Source organism: Pollicipes pollicipes, unplaced genomic scaffold (genome assembly GCF_011947565.3).
Source record: "Pollicipes pollicipes isolate AB1234 unplaced genomic scaffold, Ppol_2.1 Scaffold_4740;HRSCAF=5597_pilon_pilon_pilon, whole genome shotgun sequence".
NCBI lineage: Eukaryota > Metazoa > Arthropoda > Thecostraca > Pollicipedomorpha > Pollicipedidae > Pollicipes > Pollicipes pollicipes.
Window position 1 is genome coordinate 2163016 of NW_023596545.1, and position 22066 is coordinate 2185081.

Genomic DNA, 22066 nt, shown 5'->3' on the forward strand with positions numbered 1-22066 from the left:
CGGCGGGTCCAGGCCCGTGAGTAATGGCTGGGGCTCCGGAGCTCCGCGGCATCCGGCCACGTTGAAGCTGGGGTGTGCAGCTGTTGAAGCTGTGGTTTTCTCGCCGAACATGCCACTCGGGTGCGGGTTTATTGCCTGTTATTGGGAGGTGCATTGCAGTGGCTTTGCTTGGTGTGTGTTAGTCGTCAGACAATGCGCATACCACACGGGGGGAATCTAAAAAGTGTGGTTGATTGCGAACCGCCACCCAACCGCGTCGTGCGGCATTCAGAACGCAAGTTCGCGATTTAATGGAGCATGTCGGTAAGGTTTTTCAGCATGTGTGCATGAATTATAGCACGTTGCTCATCCAGAGTTGGCCGAGCGCCTTTGTCGCAGGATATCAGGCACACCTGAGTTGCCGATGCCAACGGCAAACTGCGACCCAGCGAGCCGGTGACCTGACGCTCCTTGCTGCTGTTCCCGAGGAGTTCGCCGCTCCGTGCTGCTGTTCTCGGGGAGTTCTCCGCTCCGTGCTGCTGTTCTCGAGGAGTTCGCCGCTCTGTGCTGCTTGCTCCCGAGGAGTTCGCCGCTCTGTGCTGCTGTTCCCGAGGAATTCGCTCATCGCGAGTCCAGCGCGACTCGGCGCCACACGCGTGCCTCCGCCCCAATATCTTCCGCTCTAAATGGGACATCGCAGCCGATCTCGGCCAGCTGCACGCGGCTTCGGACGACGCCAGCGATAAGGAAATGGTCCGCCAACAACGGCCGAGGGTGGCGTGCGGGCCGGACGGGAACGCCACACATCTGGCCTTGTTGCGACGGGGGCCATCACATGCCAGTCGGCGGCTGGACAGGCGCCCCTGCCGGAGCCGCGCGACGGGTGCAGCGGCGGCCGGCCGCCCCGCCAGCGCACGCTCCCCCGCCGGCGGCCTCCGCCTGCCGAACCGACCCGTATCTGACGCCCATCACTCCGAGCTGCTCGCTCCAAAACGGCGTTTTTCCCCGAGTCTGAGGAAGAGCGGCGCAGTGATGGCGGCTTGATTGGCGTTATTGTTTGCAGAGCGCGGTCGCGGGCTGGCGGGCTGTTCTCGGCAGCAGGAAAGTGACGACGATTCATTTTTCCGCAGCCTCGGGAGGCGGTGACCATGCCTGCTGTACGTGCTTTGTTAGACGTGTTTCGGCTAAGTGGACCGGTAAAAATACCTATCTGAGACGGACGAAAAAAGACCGGGACAATGGCGTCCACCTCACTGGGGAAGACAGACCCGGTGTTTACCGGCTCGTTGCAGAGATGGTCGCGATGAGTCCGATCCGGCCCGGTCCGGGTTGGCTTGGCCCGGCTCTACCGTATAGCTTGACTTTTCCGCTTAGGTCATATTGTTATGGTCGTAAGTTGAGACCGCTCTGGACTACAGGTCGGCTTGGTTCTGTTCCGGGCTCGTCTCCGTTCCCCGCTTTAGCTCCGTTCGGACTGTTTCAAACTTGCTTCGACGAACCGGTCTGGTCCACCTCGACGCGGCTCGGCCCGGCTCTGCCTGGCTCGGCTGCGCAGTGGCCGCAGTGGTGTGTCTCCTCGCGTTGTTTCATCTAGCCTGGAGCCGGCGAGCGTGACCCGGTCCCACTGGAGGGCCTGCCCTGAGCTGGCCCGGCTCGGCCCGGCCCCCGACGCCCCAGGCTCAGGTCACAGCGCGCACGCCCGCACAAAGGCGATACGCCGCCGTGACGCTAGCCGTGACTGAGTCACTGTAAGCCGCCATAACGCCGTCGCCGCCGCCGCTGGGACCCCCAGCAGCTCCCCTCCCTCGGGCGCCCTCCGGCCTGGTCAGAGGTTACGAACGGTAGTGGCGCCTGGCGCCGCCCGTTCTCAGGCTGTGGAGGGGGCGGGGGGGGGGACAGGTGTCTCGACGGACGGTCTCTCGGCTGCGGCAGGTGGCCCGCCGGATGGGCCGAGAGGGAGCCGGCGCCGGCGGATGGGTGCGCATCCAAATGTGACGCCCCAAGATGGCCAGATTGAACCGGAGACAAAGCGCGGGATGCGGACGCCGTCATGCATGGAGATTGGGTGGCATTAGGAGATGCGCGCGCGGAGACCGTGACGGCGCCGCCGCAGGACGACGCCGGGACGTGACAGGATGACATCATGACAGGATGACAGGGTGTTGTCCATCCCAGGCTGCGGCTGAGCCCAGAGGAGGCCTCGCGCCGGCCCGGTGCACCGGAGCGTCCCAGTTCGTGTCGCGGCGGCCTCATGGGCCGTGCCGGCGCGCTTGGGGCGGCGGGATTGCCCCGTGGCGACTGGGCGCCACGCCGGCGAGACGGGTCATTCTGGAGGCGACGTCCGGCACGCGTGGACGCCGCGGCGCCCGCCGCGGCAACCGCTACGCTCGCCGCATTATCTCCGGCCAGCGAGCATGACCGACGCCGCGGCCATTCGTGATCACCCGATATGACCGAAATGACGAGATAGGTGGCGTCGGCGCCGCGCTCGGCCGCCGCCGGCGCCCTATCTGGGCCCGCCGCGCTTCGCCGCCGACGACGATCGGAGAAATAAGGCGCGCCGCCGGCGTCTCGGGCGCCGCATCCGCCGCCGCCGCGCCACCGTGACGAATCACCGGGCGCGCCGCGCCGCCGGCCAGCGCCGGCCGCGGCAGGTGGAGCCTTGGGTGCCCCGGTTGGCTCAGGGCGGCGTGACCGGAGCTGCGCGGCCGGGCCGGATCTTAGGGGCGTGCGGGGCGGAAGCGGGGAATGTTGCACCAGCGCGGCGATGTCTGGAGGTTTGTGTCGACCCTGTCTACACTGGGGGGAAAGCCTGCGAGTGTGAGTCGCATCCATGCTGTAAAATGTCCGTGTTGAACTCAGAGTGACCATCATTGTGAGTTGTGCGTCAAAATCATCGAAAGTACAGGACGAGTCATTGCAAGGTTTCCCATCATGGGTATATCTATCGACGCATGTTGGGACCGGTTTCCAGTCTCAAGGTTCTACAGCGCGTTCGAGCCTTGAAATGAAGCTTATGGGAATCGTATGCAAGTAATCAGCATGAACAGCAGATGTGCCGAGACAAATTTCCCTCGAAAGTCTTAGAGGTCGCTTCAGCAACTCTGGCTGTCCTCACGGGTAGATTTTCGAAGGAGGAGTGTTCACGCTCTCTGTGTACACCGCAGCGGGGCCGGTCAGAGCAGTAGCTAATGAGCCGGTAAGAGGAACGGCCAGCGGACCGGTGAGAGGAACGACGAATGGGCCGGTGAGAGCACCGATGAGCGGGCCGGTGAGAGGAACGGCCAGTGAGCTGGTGAAAGGAACGGCGAGGAGACCGGTGGGAGGACCGACAAGTGGGCCCGTGAGAGGAACGGCCAGTGGGCCAGTGAGAGGACCGACGGGTGGGCCGGTGAGAGGACCGACGAGTAGGCCGGTGAGAGGAACGACGAGTGGGCCGGTGAGAGGACCAATGAGCGGGCCGGTGAGAGGAACGGCCAGTGGGTCGGTGAGAGGAACGACCAGTGGGCCGGTGAGAGGATCGACGAGTGGGCCGGTGAGAGGGCCGATGAGTGGGCCGGTGAGAGGACCGACGAGTGGACAGGTGAGAGGACCGCCTCCCCAGCGGCGTCCCAGTAGGGTTGGCTGGGGCGCCTGACGTTATCTGACGTTTATCTCCCATCGACCCGCACATGGCGTTTGATAGCGCGACGTGTGCGCAGCTGTGAGAGCAGCCCGCGGGCGACAGATGCGGGGCCCCGGGTCACCGCGGGGGCTCCCCACACCGCCTGCCCTTCTGCGCTCTCGGGGAATGTTGCTCCTGCCTGGGTGTGAGGAGCGTTTCTGCCGTTTCGGCCGTACACCTGGGCACAAAGTCGAGTTATTGTTTTTCATCGCGTTGATTCTTGCTTGGCTGAGCGGATCGGCTGCAGAACTGCAGCTGCTGAAGAGCTTTCTTTCGGCAGCCCAACGGGTAGGGTGCATGTAAACAGAACGACATTTTAGCCCGACGTACTTGAACCTGAGCAGCTATCGCCGTCTCCCTGTCACTGCTCTCGCTCCCTGTCTGTGCCGCCGTCTCGTCCTTTCATTGTTGTCCGTCACCTGTACCGAGCCACCGTGTCCCGGGAGTCGCCGATTAACAGGGCAACATGTTTGGCGTAACCCACACCGTGCGCACCCGGTCGCGGCCCAAAACAGCGTCCGTCCCGGGCGTGTGGCGTCCGCTAATCCGCGACAGCAGCCGCAGCCGCCGGCCGTAATCGTATCCGCCGCCGCGGCCGACATGCGATAGCCGGCGATAGCGCCATCCGCGCCCGCCCGGCGGAGATGTATCCTGCGAAGCCGTACGACGCGCGCGGCCGGATCAGAAGCCCTAGACGCCATCTGGCGGAGAGGAGCATCTCCCCAGGAAGCCGTACGGACGCTCCCCTCACCCCTCCCCCCCCCCCCTCCTCCCACCCCTCGCGTGGTCGCTCTATCTCTCCGGTCGCAGAAAACACCCAGCCGGAACTCCGCTCCAGCCTGGTCGTGCAGCTGGCAGAGGACCGACGGAGAACCCCCGGGAGCGCAACGGTTGTGCGAAGTCGGGCCTACCGTCCGCAGAGGCCCTGCAAGCTGCTGGAAGTAAGCTGCTGGGGGGCTGAGTCAGAGCTGGCGGCGCAGCGGTGGACGGGACCGGCGTTGGCCGTTATCGTGTCCTGCGGCTGGCCGCCGCTGGGCCAGGAGCGAGCCACGGTCCAGCTACTCGGCTCCTCCTGCTGCCGTGGAGCTCCGCGGGGCTGAACGTGTTGAGAGCTGAGAGCTGTCCCGTCGCTCCATAGTTTCTCATTGCTTCTGTTTCCGCGTCGCGAACCGTGAGGCAGGCCGCGGCCGGACATCACGAAGTGCGAGACGTGTGCAGGAACTACGGACTCGTGGACAGGACGTGTGCAGGACTTCAGGTCTTGTGGCAGGACGTGCACAGGACGATTCCTCAGAGGCCTCAGCTGTTCGGGCCACGGACAGGATCTCTGGGACGGGACGAAGGGGACGTGGACGGGACAGCGACATGCGGAACATGTGCTGACCTCCCTCTGTCCGTGCCGCTGATTTCGCACCGTCTAGCCATCGCGCTGTGGCGCCTGAGCCACGTCAGGCGTTTTCCGCCGTCAGGGCGCCGCGAGCCTGGGGAAGAACCAGGACCGTCCCCTGTCCCCACACTTCCCTGTTCATCAGCGGTGCCGAGGCGGCATCGGCACACCCGGCACGGCCGCGCGTTCGTGATCTCAACCTGCGCCCCGGAGCTGATGCCGAACCAGCACACGTGACGGCACGGGAGGGGGGGGGGGGTGCGCTGCCGGCGACACGTGAGCAGCGAGGGGCGGGGGAGGGACGGCTCGCGCGGCCGGCGCCCGCTCCGTCCGGGCGCGTCGGGCGAGCTCTCTCACCTTGAGACGCCGGCGATTATCGCATCCGCCGGGCCGGCCGGCACGCGCCGCCTGCAGCCGCCGCCGACGCACCTGCCGCCCCCCCCCCCCCCCGCGCCCCGCCCGCATCGGCGCCGGGTCAATCTCGGCGGTCCAGGGTGGGGGGGGGGGGGGGAGCAGGTGGCTGGCGTCTCGCCGGACGCAAGAGCACTCGACACACGGACGCACGTCCACACCGGACGTGCCGGGCAGCCGACGGCGGCCGCTAATGCGCCAGATGACTCAGATCTGAGTCACTCAGACGGAGCACAGGTCACAGAGTCACAGGTCGACGCGGCGGCATCTGGTGGAGAGGCGGACCCTCCCAGCTGGAAAGGCTTTGATAATCTTTTAATGCATGCATCCTTTATAATAGAATGCATGGTATCTGCGGAGGCTATCTGAAGGCTTCCTTTGTTATGCCGTACTTTAGGTTGCAACGCCGCGCTAAAAATGCTAAATAATTATACCTAAATCAGAATGTACTTGTATACACGCGAGCGCGCGCGCACACACACACACACACACACACACACACACACACACACACACACACACACACACACACACACACACACACACACACACACACACACACACCACACACACACCACACACACACACACACACACACACACACACACACATATATATATATATATATATATATATATATATATATATATATATATATGTATTATATATATATATGTATATATAAAAGTCGCGCGCGCGTTGTCTGCTGTTTATGCGCGCTTGCGTTTGCAACACACCTCTGGGGTTTCGAGTAGGTTTCATTTCATTGGCTTAAAAGTCGGTCTACGTCATGAATTGTTCGAACAAATCTCGACTTTAATCACGAAACAATCGAGGGAGACATAAAGCAGAAAATCCGTGCGGATGAGGCGTTGCCAACAAACTCATGCTCGCAATGCCTTTGATTGCATGACACGGTCGTGCAATGCTTATTGTATGAATTGGGACGACCCAGTTTACTACTTGATGCTACGAAGTGCGCCAATGACGGCAGGGACAAGCAAAATTAATCTGTGTTTGCATTCACACCAAGTGCATGTTCGGCTGTTGGAGCATTTTATCGGGCGGATGTTATCTGAAACGAGTTGTATTGGTTGTGCAATGCTGAGCATTCCGAACATATGGCCGATTGCGTACCCATAGGAATTCACGCTAAAAAAAACACTCACAACCACATGCACAGCTTGAAGACACGTTCAGGTAATAGCTACGCACCCAAAAATATGTGCGCGCTAGCGTGGCTTTCGTAAGATGTTTGACGACAGACAGCCTTGGTCGAAAACACCTACGTTTCGGAAACGTGCGCATTTGCAGGACATACAATAATTATAAGGCATCTGCGAACGTTGCGATCTTAGTGGGATGTCTCAAGAATTAGCCTAATCAGTCTGTCGCAACTGAATGACTCAAGAGCTCTAATGACGTCGCGTATGAATTCGGTGCATACCTGATAGTGTCTGTCGAGTCACGACATCTAAATACCTTTGTTTACACATGTACCGAAAATAATAATAGTAATAATAATTGTGACAGACATTGCCGCCTGCTTTTTGTTCGAGCATTGTAGTTTTCATCTGTGTAGTGGCAGTGGGGGTCATCAGAATGGCTCATGTTTGTAGGGCTATCGCGAACGATTGTCCTCCGGATGTATCGGAATCAGAATGTGCCGCTACATGTATGACATGCTCTTCCTGAGGGCAACCATCCCTAGCCCTGGTGTTCGCATGTGTTTGGGCAGTCCCTGGACTCTGGGCAGGCTGGCACCCTACCCTGGCCCCCGCCGGCCGGTCCCTCCCCGGTCCCCTCTCCCTCCCCCTCTTCCCCCCCCCCCGCGCTGTGACGGGCCACGCGCCGCGCGCCGGTGCCGTAATTTGGCATCGATCCCATCCCGCGTGTACCTGTGTTCAGATGACGGCGTCGATGATTTATTCTCGGGAACAGGTAGGGTGGCCGGGTCGATGCGGCGGCAGCGGCGGCGCCGGCGCTATCCGCCCGCGACGCCCCCTGCCGGCCCATTTGTAGCCGCGCCCGGCGGCGGCGGCGGGGCGCAGCGTCAGCCCCTGCCCCCGCCCGCCCTCTGTGTTTGCTTCGCGGCTGGATTATTCGCGCCGGATAGATTTGCCGCGCGTGTGGAAAATCGCCCGTAATCAGATTAGGCCGCCGGTGAGTAATGGAAATCGGGAACAGGTTGGCGAGGGCCGTGCGGCCGCAACCCGGCGCACGTGGTGACCGACACGGCCTGCACTGCCGGCTCGTGCGCCGCACGGCACGCGCCGCGGCGCCGCCAGCCGCCAAGCCGCTCTCTCCCTCTCTTTCTCTCTCTCCCTCTCTCTCTCTCTCTTTCTCTCCCTCTCTTAGAGCCAAACGCAAGCTCTTTCTCATCTATACCTACCGGCGCACATGCCCGCTCCTTACCCGCTTGCTGTTCGCTCCCTCTGCTCCCCGCCCGCTGTCTGTTTCTCCCCGCTACTCCCCCCCTCCCTCCCCCAACTCCCAGCTTTCAGTCCCCAGCTCCCGCCCTCCCCCTATCCACTCCCCACTACTCCTGTCGCCCCCTCAGATCCCCGTCACTCCCCGCTCCCTCTCGCCACTCCCCAGCCCACTCCCTCCGTTCCCGCCCTTTCCCCGCCCGGGGCTGAGCCCCCATCATCGTCCAACTGCAGGGCCCATTCGCGAATTGCAACACGGCCATCGGGCACGTGCTGGCCGGCGGCGCGGCTCTGTTGGCCGGCCATCTGGGGCCGGCCGGGCGGGCGCCGCCTTTGTCCGCGGCCCCGGGACAGGTGACAGGCGCGCAGCCTCCCTCGCGCTCCACCATTATCGCGGCGCGGACAGCGGACCACAGCTGCGGCGGCCGCCGGCCCATGAGATGAGCGGCTGCTATATATCACTGGCCTCACTGCGCCCGGATAAATTGCCCGCGAGACGAGCAGAAAATTGCGGTGAAGTGGACGCCCGCGGCGGCGGCTACCGCGCAGACGGGGGAGGTCGCCACGTGCTGGGGCGCCGCGAGCGCCGCCGTCTGCTGGCCGGCTGGTCTGCGGGCCCGCGGGGCATGTGAAGGCCGTGCTGGCCCGGCTGCTGCTGGCGATCAGTTGCATGCATCCCGAGAACTTACTCGCATCGGTCATCGGTCATGCTATGTTCCGTTGTTTCCGCACTGTCCCGGCTGCTGTTGCTGATAGCTGGGTGGGTGACCGTAACACTTCACGCCAGAGACGGGAAGAGCATTTGCTCACATCGCGATACTGCAGTCTTGTTGGTGAAAACCGAAACGCGGCCAATCAAGCCCATGGTATGCAGCCGGCCAGTTCGCCAGCGGAGGACTATCCGAGCACATGAGGTATAAAGCTTAGGCAGAGCACATCGCGAGGCATCCTCGATTTGTTCCAAGTGTGAGTCTACATGACCGAACCGGTCGACATCCTCGCGTGGACACGCCTCCCCGTGCACCCTCGACTGCGGCCAGCGGGCCCATGGTCACCAACAGCGGCTGGTATCGGCAGCGCGTGGCTGTGCGTGCCTGCCAGCGGTCGGGAGCGGCCACCGGGCAGGCCAGTTTCCGGGTCCAATTCGCCAGGCGGCGCGCGGCGCCGGCAGCGTGAGAAGCAGTCGCCCTGCAACTTCCGGCGCCTCGCGTCCCACGCTCTGCGGACGGCGGCGCCGGGGGCCGGTCCGAGTCTGCCCGGCCGGGCCTCCCGCCGGGCCTCCCGCCGGACGCGGCGGGTCGGAGCCGGTGCAGCCCGACTCTGCGAGGTGCCGGCAGCGTTGGTGTCCTCTGAGCCGAGCTCAAGAGGGGTCGCGAGCTCGGGACCGTTATTGACGGTTGGGATGAAGCGTAAGTTGTAATCTATATAGCTCTCAAGTAGGTCTTGATTGCACTGCAATGCAGCGGTCAGCGTCGAAGGGCGCGGCTTGAGATATCAGGGAGATCCCCCCGGAGAGCAAACATTTGCTTTGTCGTCTGAAGACTAGCCATATCAAATACCACGAGCTCAAAATCCGCCGGGTCCAAGCTGCACAGACAGCTCATGTTTTTTACACCTGCTGATAGACAAAATCTGTGCAATCCGTCAGGCGGAGGCTGAGCTGATCAGAAACCTCGCAGCGCAAAGCACGACATGGTCACTGGAATCTGGCATGCATTAGGGGCCAGACCAGATCAGCTGCACTGCGCAATGTGTTGGCACGTATACCTGAACGGTGCCCAGTAGTCCGCGCCCCACCATTGGGCTCCGGCACGCCGCGTGACTCCACAATGGGTGCATTCATCTCGCGGCGGCGCTCACACCTTGCACATAACAGCGTCCAAGCGAGGCTCACAGTTGGCTCAGGCAAGGGCAAACAAGCGACTTCCTTTCCGAGAGTACTTTCTCATTGGGTGCAGATGCCTTAGTCCGCGAGATTCACATGCACTCGGTAATTTCCTGAGTCATTTTGCTGCCGGTGCAGAAATTCTCTCACAACCGGCGCGCGGCAGAGTGCTCCGCCGAGCTTCCGCCGCCGCCGCAGTGCCACCGTCGCCCCTGCAGCCGCTGAAGATCCGGATCCTGAGGAGGATCCGGATCCTTCGCCTGCAGAAGAGCCTGTCCGTTCAGTGACGTCACTAGTTCCGCCGTTACCTACGTTGCGCTGTTGCAGGGTGGCGTTGCACAACGTTAGCAGCACGTGCCCATCTCGATCTGCATCTCGCAGCGCAGATCGCAGGTTTCCCCGGCCAGAGAGGGTCGTATCATGCGGAGTTCGTGCATCGCCGAATCCCGTTTGGTCGCCCCGACCACCGCAAGGCCTGGCCGTCGCGGCTTGGTGCCAAATCGCTGACGAGACGAGCGACGAAAGCTATTAATTCACGGTCAAGAAAATGCACTGCCTTTGCAGCACGAAGACACAGGTGTATGCGTGCGGTTGTCACGGCCTTTAGGCAAACCGCAACCATTCCTGAATTAAGCGTGCTGATCTGTTTGAGGCCGCACGAGGCCGCACGTCCGCCGAACAGCAAAAGAGTTAAGATCGTTGGAGGAAAGTGTGCCGTCCTTAAGGATTGTCACAAAGCGCCCTGCCATTAACGCGCCGCATTAACTATGTAGCGCTGCGCATTGGGCTGAAGAGTACACCGTGTTCACCCAGGGCACACAATAAACAATTCATGACGATTTAATGCCAGGTCTAAAAAGCCGTGCAAAGCTGTAAACGGAAATATCTACTGCAAGCATGGCGACGACCATAGTCCACAGACGGTTGCTGAAAACTTTGATTGGTCCAACGAATTCATGGCACTCGTGAGTGCGAGATTTTAAGGCCGCTGGCTGCCGACAAAGTAGATGTTTGCGCTTAGGCCATGGCCAAGGTTGCGCTAGACTGAAACTCGTTCTGGGACGTTTCACAACGAACGCAGCTCAGTCGCAGAGTCAAGGCAGTGTTGTAATGTTAACGAACAGAATGTAGTACTTTGACTATGAGTGGGTAAAATCAAGGGAAAATCTGTCGAATGGTGTGTGCCTTTGCAGCGGCGAGCTCGGACCAAACTATGCACTACTGAGAGACATGTGTTGAACGTATGGCACCGGAGGCCGGAATCGGTTACGCCCAATCTGATTCCGCGAGCGTAACGTTCCACTTCCTTCCTGAAAGGCGACACTTTCCGTTTTAAAATACGGTGTTCATTGCATACAAACGTCATCAGAGCGACAGGCTCGACCAGATGACCGACAGGACTTAACCTATCGGCTCGCGCGGCGCCGCCAGCCGCCAGCCGCCGACCCCCCCCCCCCCCCCCCCCCCGCCACGTAATGGGGCTTGACCGGAATTGCCGGACTGGAGATAGGTCCAACCAGGGAGCCAGCAGCTTATCGCATTCCTGGGCACCTCAGAAAGGCAAGAGGCCTCTCTCTGACCTCCTCCCTCGTCGTCAGCGGCTTTCGCGGCTGTTTGCCGTCACTGTCCCTCCCGCGCTCCAGTAATGCAAGCAATGATGCACGCCGACTGGCGTGACTTCACTTTCCTTCGAGCACCGACCCAGAACGGCGCCTGCAGCGATATCGCACGACCGGCTCGCGGACGGCAGTGTCGGACGAGCCCTCCCCTCCCCCTCTCCCCCTCATGTCTGGACGAGGGAGCGCCTCCGACCCCGCCGTGCGATCTCAGCCGGTCGGCTCGCGCGTCCCGGCCGCGCTCCCCACGCACCCGGCCGCACGCCTCACGCGTCCGGCCACACGCCTCACGCGTCACGCCGCCGACCCACGCGTGACACGCGTATCACCAGCGGAGCACGGTGGCCCGCGGGCAGCACGTGAGATCAAGATAGCGGATGGCGGCGGCGGCGACCACCGCGGCCGGAGGACATCCGGCCGCCCGCGTTCGCGTGACGCCTCAATATCCGCCCCCGCGTCATTGGCTCAAATCAGATGAGTCGGCAGGTAACCGCGCGCGGCAGGGGGACCGCGCGGAGACCACATTACAGTTCGGCGAGGGCGCTTGGCCACCGCCTTGGGTCTCGGGTGCATTAGAAGGTCGCACTTTGAGCGGCACCCAAAAGATCGTCCGGTCCACCCTGAGAAAAGCGTTATGAATCCATTGCGTTTGAACTTGATTAGGTTAAGCAAGTCTCGACTAGTGCTTCAGTCGCTGTGAAGAGGACAGACTCCAATCACCAGCATTTGGAGGGCTGTATAGTTAGGTGTCACTCATACAGCATCCTCGATGCACGTAAATCGGAGGAACTGGGAGGGTTGCTATTTTTGCCTCGGTTTTTATCTGCAGCGACGTGGCGTTACCGTGAGGCTATATCCAAGAGAAGTGGCCGCTGCCTCCGCTGTCGCCCTCACCATGCATTCCGATTTCCCCTGCATATGTGAGCATCACATTATAGATCACACAGATTATTGCGTTACAGACGCGAACGGTGACCTCTCTCGCAAACGTCTCGTCCAGCTTGAGATGCGCCTGTGGGCTCGTGTCACCGCGCACTGCCGTCATGCCCATGTCAGGACCACGCTCGTTTTTAACCTGAGCTTACACTACCACGTGGCGATTCCTCACCAGAAAGCTGTGGCGCTTCCTTATGCGTGCGTGCCATTCGCCATGGTCTGATCTGGAGCATGTCTTTCCGGCTATGACAATATTGGTTATCCGAATGCCGTCGTTCCCCAGCGGCAGCGAGCACGGCGGCCTCTGCCGCGGAGCCAGCCTCTGGGGCGTCTCTTGGTCAGCCCCAGCCAGCGCGAGCGCAGCTCGAGCCGCGTCAGCGGCGTGTTCGTCCCCGCGGTAGCGAACGGCGACCTGGAGATTACTGCCGCGCGGTGCTGTCATCGGATCTCACCGCTATCTCACCGCTATCTCACCGGCGTCCCACCGCCCGTGGCCGGGTCGCCGCCGAGTTCTCCGGCGAGAGATAGCTGGCGCGCACCCCGTCTGATGCATGAAGCGCGTGTGACCGCCCTGTTCCGGCCTCCGGTCCGGCCAAGCGGCAGCCGACAGTCGGTTGAAACGCGGCCGGGCGGGGAGGGGGGAGGGGGACGACTGGCCGTGAACTCACCTGCGCGCTCAGAGGCCTACGGCGGTCGAATCATCCGGCAGTGAGTGGGTTTGCTCCTGCGCGCTGGAACTCGATTTAGCTCGCAAGATCGGAGATCATGTTTCAGTCGTGTTTTTCTGATCATACAGGCATCATACATACGATTTCGTATGCCACACATTCATTGCAATGACGAGATTAAAGCTGCCCGGTGCGTGGCAGAGACGCTCTGTGGCTTTTTTCTCTCATTACGATTTGATTTTAAACCGTGCCCTCTGTATTATAGCGATTCACATCGTTCCTTCGCCGGTCTTCAGAGATAGCTGGGGTATGCTTGAGCAGGCGTTCCACGATTTGTATCAGCGAGCTGTGGCAATGGCGGACAACTTTATTGCCGCATCATGACCTATGTTTGAGTACGTTAGTCCGGTTATGGCGTTATTCGTCGTCCACATCCTGCTGCTCAGTCAACCGGACTCCAGTGTGGCCCGTGGGCCCCGCGATTCGTCGCCTGGTCACCGTTCCGCCGATGCGTGGACAGCGTCGCGCCGCGTCCGGGAACAATGCCGTGTTCTTCGTCTGCCCGCTGTGCCCGGCGATCGGGAAGCGTGGTGCCCCGCAGTGATCTCAGCGCCCTCTCACCACTGTCTCGTCGCTATCTCAGCGTGTCCACGGCCGGCCAGCTGCAGGCAGCCGCCTCACGGGGTCGCCGCAGGACCGCGAGCTCAGCAACACGTGCTTTTTCACTCCCGGCCCGTCCAGCGTTTCATGCACAGCTACTACCAGGGCCGTTGTGTCTCCAGAGAAAACGAACGTCCGGGCCGGTGCGCGAGGCTCGGCTGCCGGCCTCTGCCTCCGACGAGTGGCGTGCGGGCGGCGGACGAGGCCGCTGGGACGGGCGTCGCACAAGTGTCGCCCGCAGCTGTGCCGGTAATCAGTATTTCATCTCTCTCTCTCTCCTCTCTCTCTTCTCGGCAGATGTCAAAGCGCAAGCGACTGTCGCGGCACCCGCCGATGCGGCGCCCGGTCGGCGCGCCGGGGCTGCTGGCCGAGTCGTGCCCTGGACCAGTGCGGCCCGCCAGCCGAGGAGCGGAGCCGAGTGTCAGCGCGCACCTCGCCGCCACCCGCCAGCCTCGAGGCCCCGCAGCCGGCCGGCCCCCCGCCGCCAGTGGAAGCTCAGGGGCACGGGGCAGACGTCCCCACGAGCGGAGCGGTCGGCCGCCGCCTGCAGCCTGCCGTTCAGGAGGGCGGCGGCAGCGAACAGGAGCTCACCCCGGATCATCAGGCAGCTGTGCAGAGCGAGGAGGCGGGAGGCGAGCTGGAGCCGGCGCCCTCGCCCGGCGTGGGCACGCAGACGGACGGCCCGGCGCTGGTCACCGCCGGAGAGCGAATGGAGCAGCGCACCGCGGAGCGAACTGTCCATACAGGTAGGTTCCGCGGGCCTCCTCCTAGCCCCACTTAGCTTTCTGGGATCTTCTAGGGCCTAGGGCCTTCTCCTAGCTCCTGCGATGTAGCAGTGCTATGGCCATGCGCCGATGCCGTGCGACAGACGGAGGAGTGTTGGATACCACACATCCTGCCGACGAATGTCCTTGGCATTGTGACCCATCCACCATCTCCACACCAGCCGCAGGAATGGGTCACATCAACGAGTTATGTTGGCAACGTAGCCCGACTCGCAATTTCGGTGTTAGTGTGGTGGCCTTATCAGCTCTTGACGTGGCGCGACCTGACATGGCACCTGCATCCTATCGTGACCTGACTCACCGCGACCCGCATCAGTACTGGGGCCCGACATCCCTCCCCCCCCCCCCCCCACATCACCAGCACGGTCTAGCCTGCGTTCCTGGATCGGTATCAGCATCAGACTCTTCAACTCAAGTGGGTACTCCGACCTGACTACCCATCCTTTATCACTACCGGATATCGCTACATCACTGCCGCTACCGTGGCTATGCTTACCGCCGCGATAGTACCATTGTGTCAGAAAGGTCTGTTCTCCCTCCAGTATCTGTGCCCGAATACCCACACACAGATCCGCGCCGTGACCCGACTTCCCACACCCACGCCACTTCCGTGACCCGACTCCCTGCATCTATACTCCCACCGTGACCCGACTCCCCACACTACACCCCCGCCGTGACCCGACTACCCATACCTACACCACTACCGTGACCCGACTACCCATACCTACACCACTACCGTGACCCGACTCCCCACACTACACCCCCGCCGTGACCCGACTACCCACACTACACCCCCGCCGTGACCCGACTACCCATACCTACACCACTACCGTGACCCGACTCCCCACACTACACCCCCGCCGTGACCCGACTACCCACACCTACACCACTACCGTGACCCGACTCCCCACACTACACTCCCGCCGTGACCCGACTATCCATACCTACACCACTACCGTGACCCGACTCCCTACACCTACATTCCCATCGTGACCCGACTCCTCACACGTGCACCCCCACCATGACCCGACCGCGGTCACGGCCGCCCCGCGAGCAGTGGAGCACGGCGGTCGGTACGGACCAGCCCGGCTCCGTGATCCGGCCGCGGCGCCAGGTCACGCCGCGTTGGCGCGATGCCGTGGGAACGCCGGCGCGGTCGTACCTGATTGGGCGTCCGCCGCGACGGCTGCACGCTCTCTCACGGCACGTCCGGCCGGCCGGAAGCGAGCCCGGGATGCGCGGCCTGCCGCCCGAGATGCCGGTTCTCATCCCGCCGCCGCCGCTGTCAACGGCCGCCGCTCGTCCGGCGACATTTTTGCGCGCGAACCGGTGTAGCGGCGCGGTCGGAGAGGCGCGGGGTCGGCGGCCGCGCACGCCCGGCGCCGTCCTGGTGCTCGGCTCAGCGCTCGTGAAGCTTCCCCGGACTGGCCCGATGTCTTGGCCTGGTGACCTCGAGGGGCCGTGGTGCGGGATGCCGCCGGCTGCCACGGAAGCTTCGTGCTCACGGATGACATTATCTGAGGCTCCAGGCCTTCGCGTCGTCAAGTTCGCCGAGTTCTCAGCCCAGCGTGGCAGCACGGGGTGGCCGTGGCCGCGGTCGGGTCACGGTGGGGGTGCGCGTGTGAGGAGTCGCGTCACGATGGGAGTGTAGGTGTAGGGAGTCGGGTCACGGCAGTGGACAGAAAATGTGAATCGTAGGGCACTCGTACTTTAGACAGGAAATGGTATCACTAAAGGGGGATAAGATATCAACGATTGATGTTATTGCCCGCGATGGATTTGAATGAAAACGAAATTATGCGACTGGCAGAAGTTACAAAGGTGCGAGGTCGAATACCGTCAAACCCAGTGTCATGGAACTTAAATTAAAGCAAGCTTGTACCCACACAACCTGAGCGATTTATTCTAACTTGTGATGCAGCGATTGCACGATCGAGCAACCGAAACTGAGCTACGTGTGCTTGTTGCGCTCAGTTTACATATCAATTCTTCGCAGCAATGTCATGATGTTATCGCATGCGTCATGATATCATGTCATGGAGCATGACTGTGAGCTCAGTTATAATGTGTGCACACAGCGCGGGGGGTGACCTCATGTTGTCGGGAGCACACGGCTACGCGGCTTCAAGGAGAATCCGACATCTTGCGGCTCAAGCCCTCGTAAGCCTGGAAAAAGTCCCGGTCGAGATTACTGCAGATATCGGCCGGCACTACCTCGGCCGCTGTGCAGGCAGTGACACACAGCACCTTTGGCCCGCAACCATGCCTGCAGATGTCGCGCCCACAGATACCGGCCTGCTGGCTGAAGCTGGGGTGCACCGGGTCGAAACGAGCCGGTCCTGGGTGGGAGAGGCAACAGTGGGAGAGGCGGTGTCTGTGATGGAATTAAGCTTCGGTCGCGCGAGCCCGGGTGAGGTCGGTACTGCCAGGAACGCGGCTCTTATAAAAGATGGGAGAGGAAACCGCGTTGGGAGCAGGAGAAAAGGAATTACCAGATTTATGGATGGCATGGACTGGTGGTCATTTAACCATGCAGGATACTCACGGTTGTGAGGCATGCATCGACAATGCAAGGTATGCCAAGAACAGTGATGTCTAACGTCGCACAATGATCCTCGTCGTCATAGGCGCTTCATGGCGCACTCGCCTGCTGGACGTCACCTGCCTCTCACCCTGACGAGCAGGACGGGTGCCGCGGGGAATCGAACCCCAAACCTCTGGTTTCCCAGACCCTTGATCGTCCTGATGCAGGATCGTCAGCCCCAAAGGCCCCCGAGCTCCGTCTAGAAGATGAGAGAGACTGAAGGGACTGGGGAGGGACGGGTTTGCGGGGAAAGATGCAAGAACCATGAACGTTGCGAGCGGCGGGGTCGTGGCTTTGCAAGTAAGTGGATGGGGGCTCAGGCGTGAAAAAATGGCGCAAGCTACCTCCAAAACACACCAACAAACGGGTGTCTCCCCGGATTTCGCCTACTTCTCAAAGCTAAGGGGGCTGGAGCTCCTCTTCCACCCCCATCTGAACAGGGAACATCATCCCTGGGTAGGGGTTGCCACAGGAGCCAGAGACTGCTGCTTAAAAGAAGCGCTCTACTGTAGGTATTGATCAGTTTCACAAGAAAACAATTGAATATGACGAGATCTGAGAATTTGTCCCTCCCTGAGGAGCATTCTGGCTGCGTGTCTGATGGGCCCTAGCCTGCCCTAGGTAACCTGCACGGAAGATCGAGAGCTTCCGCTGGCTGGAAGCTCATCTGTCACTCGAGGATGCGCCCCCACGAATTACCCGTGTACCTCGTCCATGATGGTCTCAGGCCGAACTCTATGTGTGAACCCCTGTTCTCGATGGTCGAGACGAATGGTCGAGACGGATGGTCGAGACGGGTGGTCAAGACGGATGGCCGAGAAAACGATGATGATGATGATGGTGGTGGAGAGACGGTGATGGGACGCTGCTCACTCGTCCTTCCGGCAGCACCTGCATCACGTCCTGCGGAGCAACATGCCTCTCTGTCCTGAGCGAGGCGGGCCATGGCCCCTCCACGTCCTGACCACCGGGGTCCCACCATGCCCCGACCACGGCACTGAACTGTCAGTCACTGACGTGAGGTCAGGTGGCGTCCCGAGCAGGCGGAGGGGCTGAAGCGGCCTGAACATTGGGGCTCCGCGGAGGGGCGTGGTACTTGCCGACAGGCGAAACAACGTGCGTGCGTGCGTGCGTGCGTGAGTAAGTGAGTGAGTACGCGGGTGAGTGAGTGAGTAAGCGGTTGAGTGAGTGAGTGAGTGAATGATTGATTGGTTGATTGATTGATTGATTGATTAATTGATTGATTGATTGATTGATTGAGTGCGTGAGTGAGTGAGTGAGTGAGTGAGTGCGTGAGTGAGTGAGGGAGTGAGTGAGTGAGTACGTTCGCGCGTGCGTGCGTGTGTGTGAGTATGTGCGTGTGTGCGTACGTGTGTGCGTGCTTGCGTGCATACGTGCGTGCGTTAGCGAGTGAATGAGTGAGTGCGTGCGTGCGTGCGTGCGTGCGTGCTTGCGTGCATGCGTGCGTGCGTGCGTGTGTGTGCGTGCGTGCGTGCGTGCGTGCGTATGTGATTGAGTAAGTGAGTGCGTGCGTGCGTGCGTGCGTGCGTGCGTGCGTGCGTGTGTGAGTGAGTGAGTGAGTGAGTGCGTTCGTGCGTGCGTGCGTGCGTGTGTCAGTGTGCGTTTTGAGCGGCACAACGCGTTACCCGGCGTCGGGCTCGTTGATGCGTCTGGCGTCCGTGCACCGACGCAGAGAGACTTCGACTCAGAGGAGATGGTGTGGCGCCACGCGCGGCCGCCAGACCGGAGATGATGGAGGTCGTTGGTTGTTGCTGAGATTGGCGGCGGCCGCACCAGTGTCGGCCATATTCTGGATAGCCATGTACTGCGCCGGTCACTCGATGTTAGTCCAGACCTATAACGGCCGGCACCGACGAGCACCGACCAACATCGGTCAGCACCGATCAGCACCGGTCAGCACCGGTCAGCACCGGTCAGCACCGACCAACATCGGTCAGCACCGATCAGCACCGGTCAGCACCGGTCAGCACCGGTCAGCACCGACCAATACCGGTCAGCACCGGTCAGCACCGGTCAGCGCCGGTCACCACCGGTCAACACCGATCAGCACCGGTCAGCACCGGTCAGCACCGATCAGCACCGGTCAGCACCGATAAGCACCGATCAGCACCGACCAATACCGGTCAGCACCGGTCGGCACCGGTCAGCACCGATCAGCACCGACCAATACCGGTCAGCATCGGTCAGCACCGGTCAGCACCGGTCAGCACCGACCAGCACCGACCAATACCGGTCAGCACCGGTCAGCACCGGTCAGCACCGTTCAGCACCGATCAGCACCGGTCAGCACCGATCAGCACCGGTCAGCACCGGTTAGCACCGATCAGCACCGGCAAACACCGGTCAGCGCCGGTCAGCACCGATCAGCACCGATCAGCAAGTGTCAGCACCGGTCAGCACCGGTCAGCAAGGGTCAGCACCGGTCAGCAACGATCAGCAAGGGTCAGCGCCAGTCAGCAAGGGTCAGTACCGGTCAACGCCGATCAGCACCGGTCAGCACCGGTCAGCACCGATCAGTAAGGGTCAGCACCGGTCAGCACCCGTTGGCGCCGCTCAGCACCGCTCGGCACCGGTCAGCACCGGTCAGCACCAATTGGTGCCGTTCAGCACCGACGAGCACCGGTTAGCACTGACCATCAATGGTCAGCACCGACCAATACCGAACAGCGCTGTGAAGTTAAGGCGAGCACCGATGGTCGCTGGCTGGAATGGAGGAGATTTGTCCAGCGAGGACCGGCGCCATTATCACGGATCGGTAGCGGTTGCCGGCCGCCATCGGCTAGTGCCGACCAGCTGTTTTCAACCGGTCCCGGTCGGCGAGCGCTGATCTCAATTTTTATCCGACGGCTCAATGTTATACAACGGAAGACGGAAGCCCGCCTCTTCAAAATTCGTACTTCAACAATTCGATCAAGTTTTCTGTTCTCCGAGGCAACGGTTCGAGGTCCTCGTTGTCCCTCAGAAGTTGAATTAATAGCACGTCGCTGTGCTGTTCGGCCAGTGTCTCTTCCGCTTCCGTGACGCTCGGTCCGTGCACATCCCGTTACTGACGTCACTCTCCCGCTCCCCGTCGCTGACGTCACTCTTCCGCCTCCTGTCATTGGCGTCACTCTCCCGCCTCCCATCACTGACATTCTCCCGCCGCCCGTCACTGACGTCACTTTCACGCCTCCCGTCACTGACGTCATTCTCCCGCCGCCCGTCACTGACGTCACTTTCACGCCTCTCGTCACTGACGTCAGTCTCACGCCTCACGTCCCTGGCGCCACTCTCCCGCCTGCTTGTGACGGTCCCCGACATTAGTCGTCTCCGACCCTCGGCCTTCGTCGCCAGCGACACGTCACTGTCGGCCGCACAGAGACAGGTGCGCCGTCGTCCGGTCAGGCAGCTGTCAGCGGCTGGGGCAACGCCGCCGTGTCCCGGCCGTTTCTGCCCGGGGCCCCGCTGCGGACCCGGCTGGGGGCCCCGCTGCCGGGCCCGCTGCGGCAGCTGAGACACGTGACGACCGCGGGCCTCTCAGGGCGGAGACTCGATCGCCGCTGAGCGGTGCTGCGCTCCGCGTTCCCGCTCGCTGCTGGGCTTTTTAGGGATGTCTGCACGGAAATCCATCGGACGACGTCGCCTCCCCCTCCCCATCACATGTGACGCGGGCGGACGAGGCTGATGAAATCATGAGATATGAACGACGCCACGGTACGATTACTCGAGGGCAGGGACTGTCGGCAGTGGCTCGGACCCGGCCCCTTCCCCAGGCTGCCACGGTGTAAGATCCGCGCTTCTCACCAGTGCTTCCATGATTGGGTCAAACCTTTCCTTCACGCCCAGTGGCTGGACGCCACCCTCCCCGTTGGTCAGTGGCCGGTTGTAGCACGCGTTCCCTGTGTCAGCGGAAGGCTGGGGTGGGGTCAAAGGTCATACACTTCTGCTGTCTCGGCACCGCGTCGCTGCTCGCAGACGCTGGCTGTGCTTGCAAAACAGATGTTACGCTCGGATTAGCTGACCTATCCGATAGGAAAACGCGGGGCAGCGCTGCTCTTACAGGTCTGATGACATGGTGTGATAATGATTCTGCGAAGTCGACTCAGATAAGGACGCCTCGTACGTGTTCAGGGGATGAATACATGAAGCCTTTGATACCGGCAGGCGCGATCGTGATATGGCAATGTTTGCTTGCGTATCTGCTGCACGGCTTTACTACCAATTGTATTATGTCACCGGCCCAATCTTCAACTGGTGGACATGGTGAAACATACCTGGTGCAGGATGATTGACCATGGGCGTTTGGAAAAGAGATGAAACTTTCGCGTACTTGATCAGTCAGTTGCTCGAAAGTTTGTTATGAAAGTATCCAAATATCCGTTGCAGCAAAACTGCAGCAAATAGGTGGGAAAGTGTCGCTCGTTTAGCTTTTGCTTTTAAGAACACCTGTGGCACGGTAGTTTGCACTTGCCGTAGTGGAGCGACTTCAAAGCGTCGCTCTGAAATGGCTGCAGTGGAGCGACTTAAAGCGTCGCTCTGAAATGGCTACCGACTTGTGTTATAGCGCAACACTGAGTCCGAACAAGTGCAGTCACTCTCTGTGTTCTTCGGAGCCCGCTTCCTCCGACCCAAGCGTCACAGCCCCCCCCCCCCCCCCCCCATTGCCGGCCGCCATTTGGTCGATTGGCTGGTGGCTCAAGTGGGGCGCGGGCCCATCTCCATTTCATTAGGCTCTGTCCCCGGGGCCCGCTTCCTCGTTGCCGTGCCGGTCGGCCGTCACTTGGCGCGCGTCGTAAACGGCGCAGCGGCGGCGTCGGCGGCGCGCCGCCGCCATCTGGCCGTATTGATTGGCTCTCGGGCCGCGTGGAGACGGCCGTCGTCGGCGCAGGCGACCAATCGGCTCCGCTCGTCGGCAGCGCGGGTCGGCCGGGCCGATGACCAGGGGCGCACTCAGGCCACGCTGCAGGGGAGGGGGCTCGTCGAAAACGGCGCACTCGCGGTGCCGGTACCAAGCTTCAGTAATTGGTACGCTCACTGCTCAGCGCGCATGCGCTTGGTACGC

General features: G+C 61.4%; 1 protein-coding gene across 1 annotated transcript in view; it reads left to right on the forward strand.

Annotated features, from left to right (window-relative positions):
* LOC119098850 (oocyte zinc finger protein XlCOF7.1) overlaps nt 1-22066 on the forward strand; it is a gene marked incomplete at its 3' end in the record, with an annotated part of 65366 nt that overhangs the window by 20046 nt on the left and 23254 nt on the right. The window contains exon 2 of the mRNA XM_037221896.1: nt 13933-14381. Within this exon, the coding sequence (XP_037077791.1) occupies nt 14345-14381 (37 nt within the window). The remainder of the gene's footprint in view (nt 1-13932; nt 14382-22066) is intronic.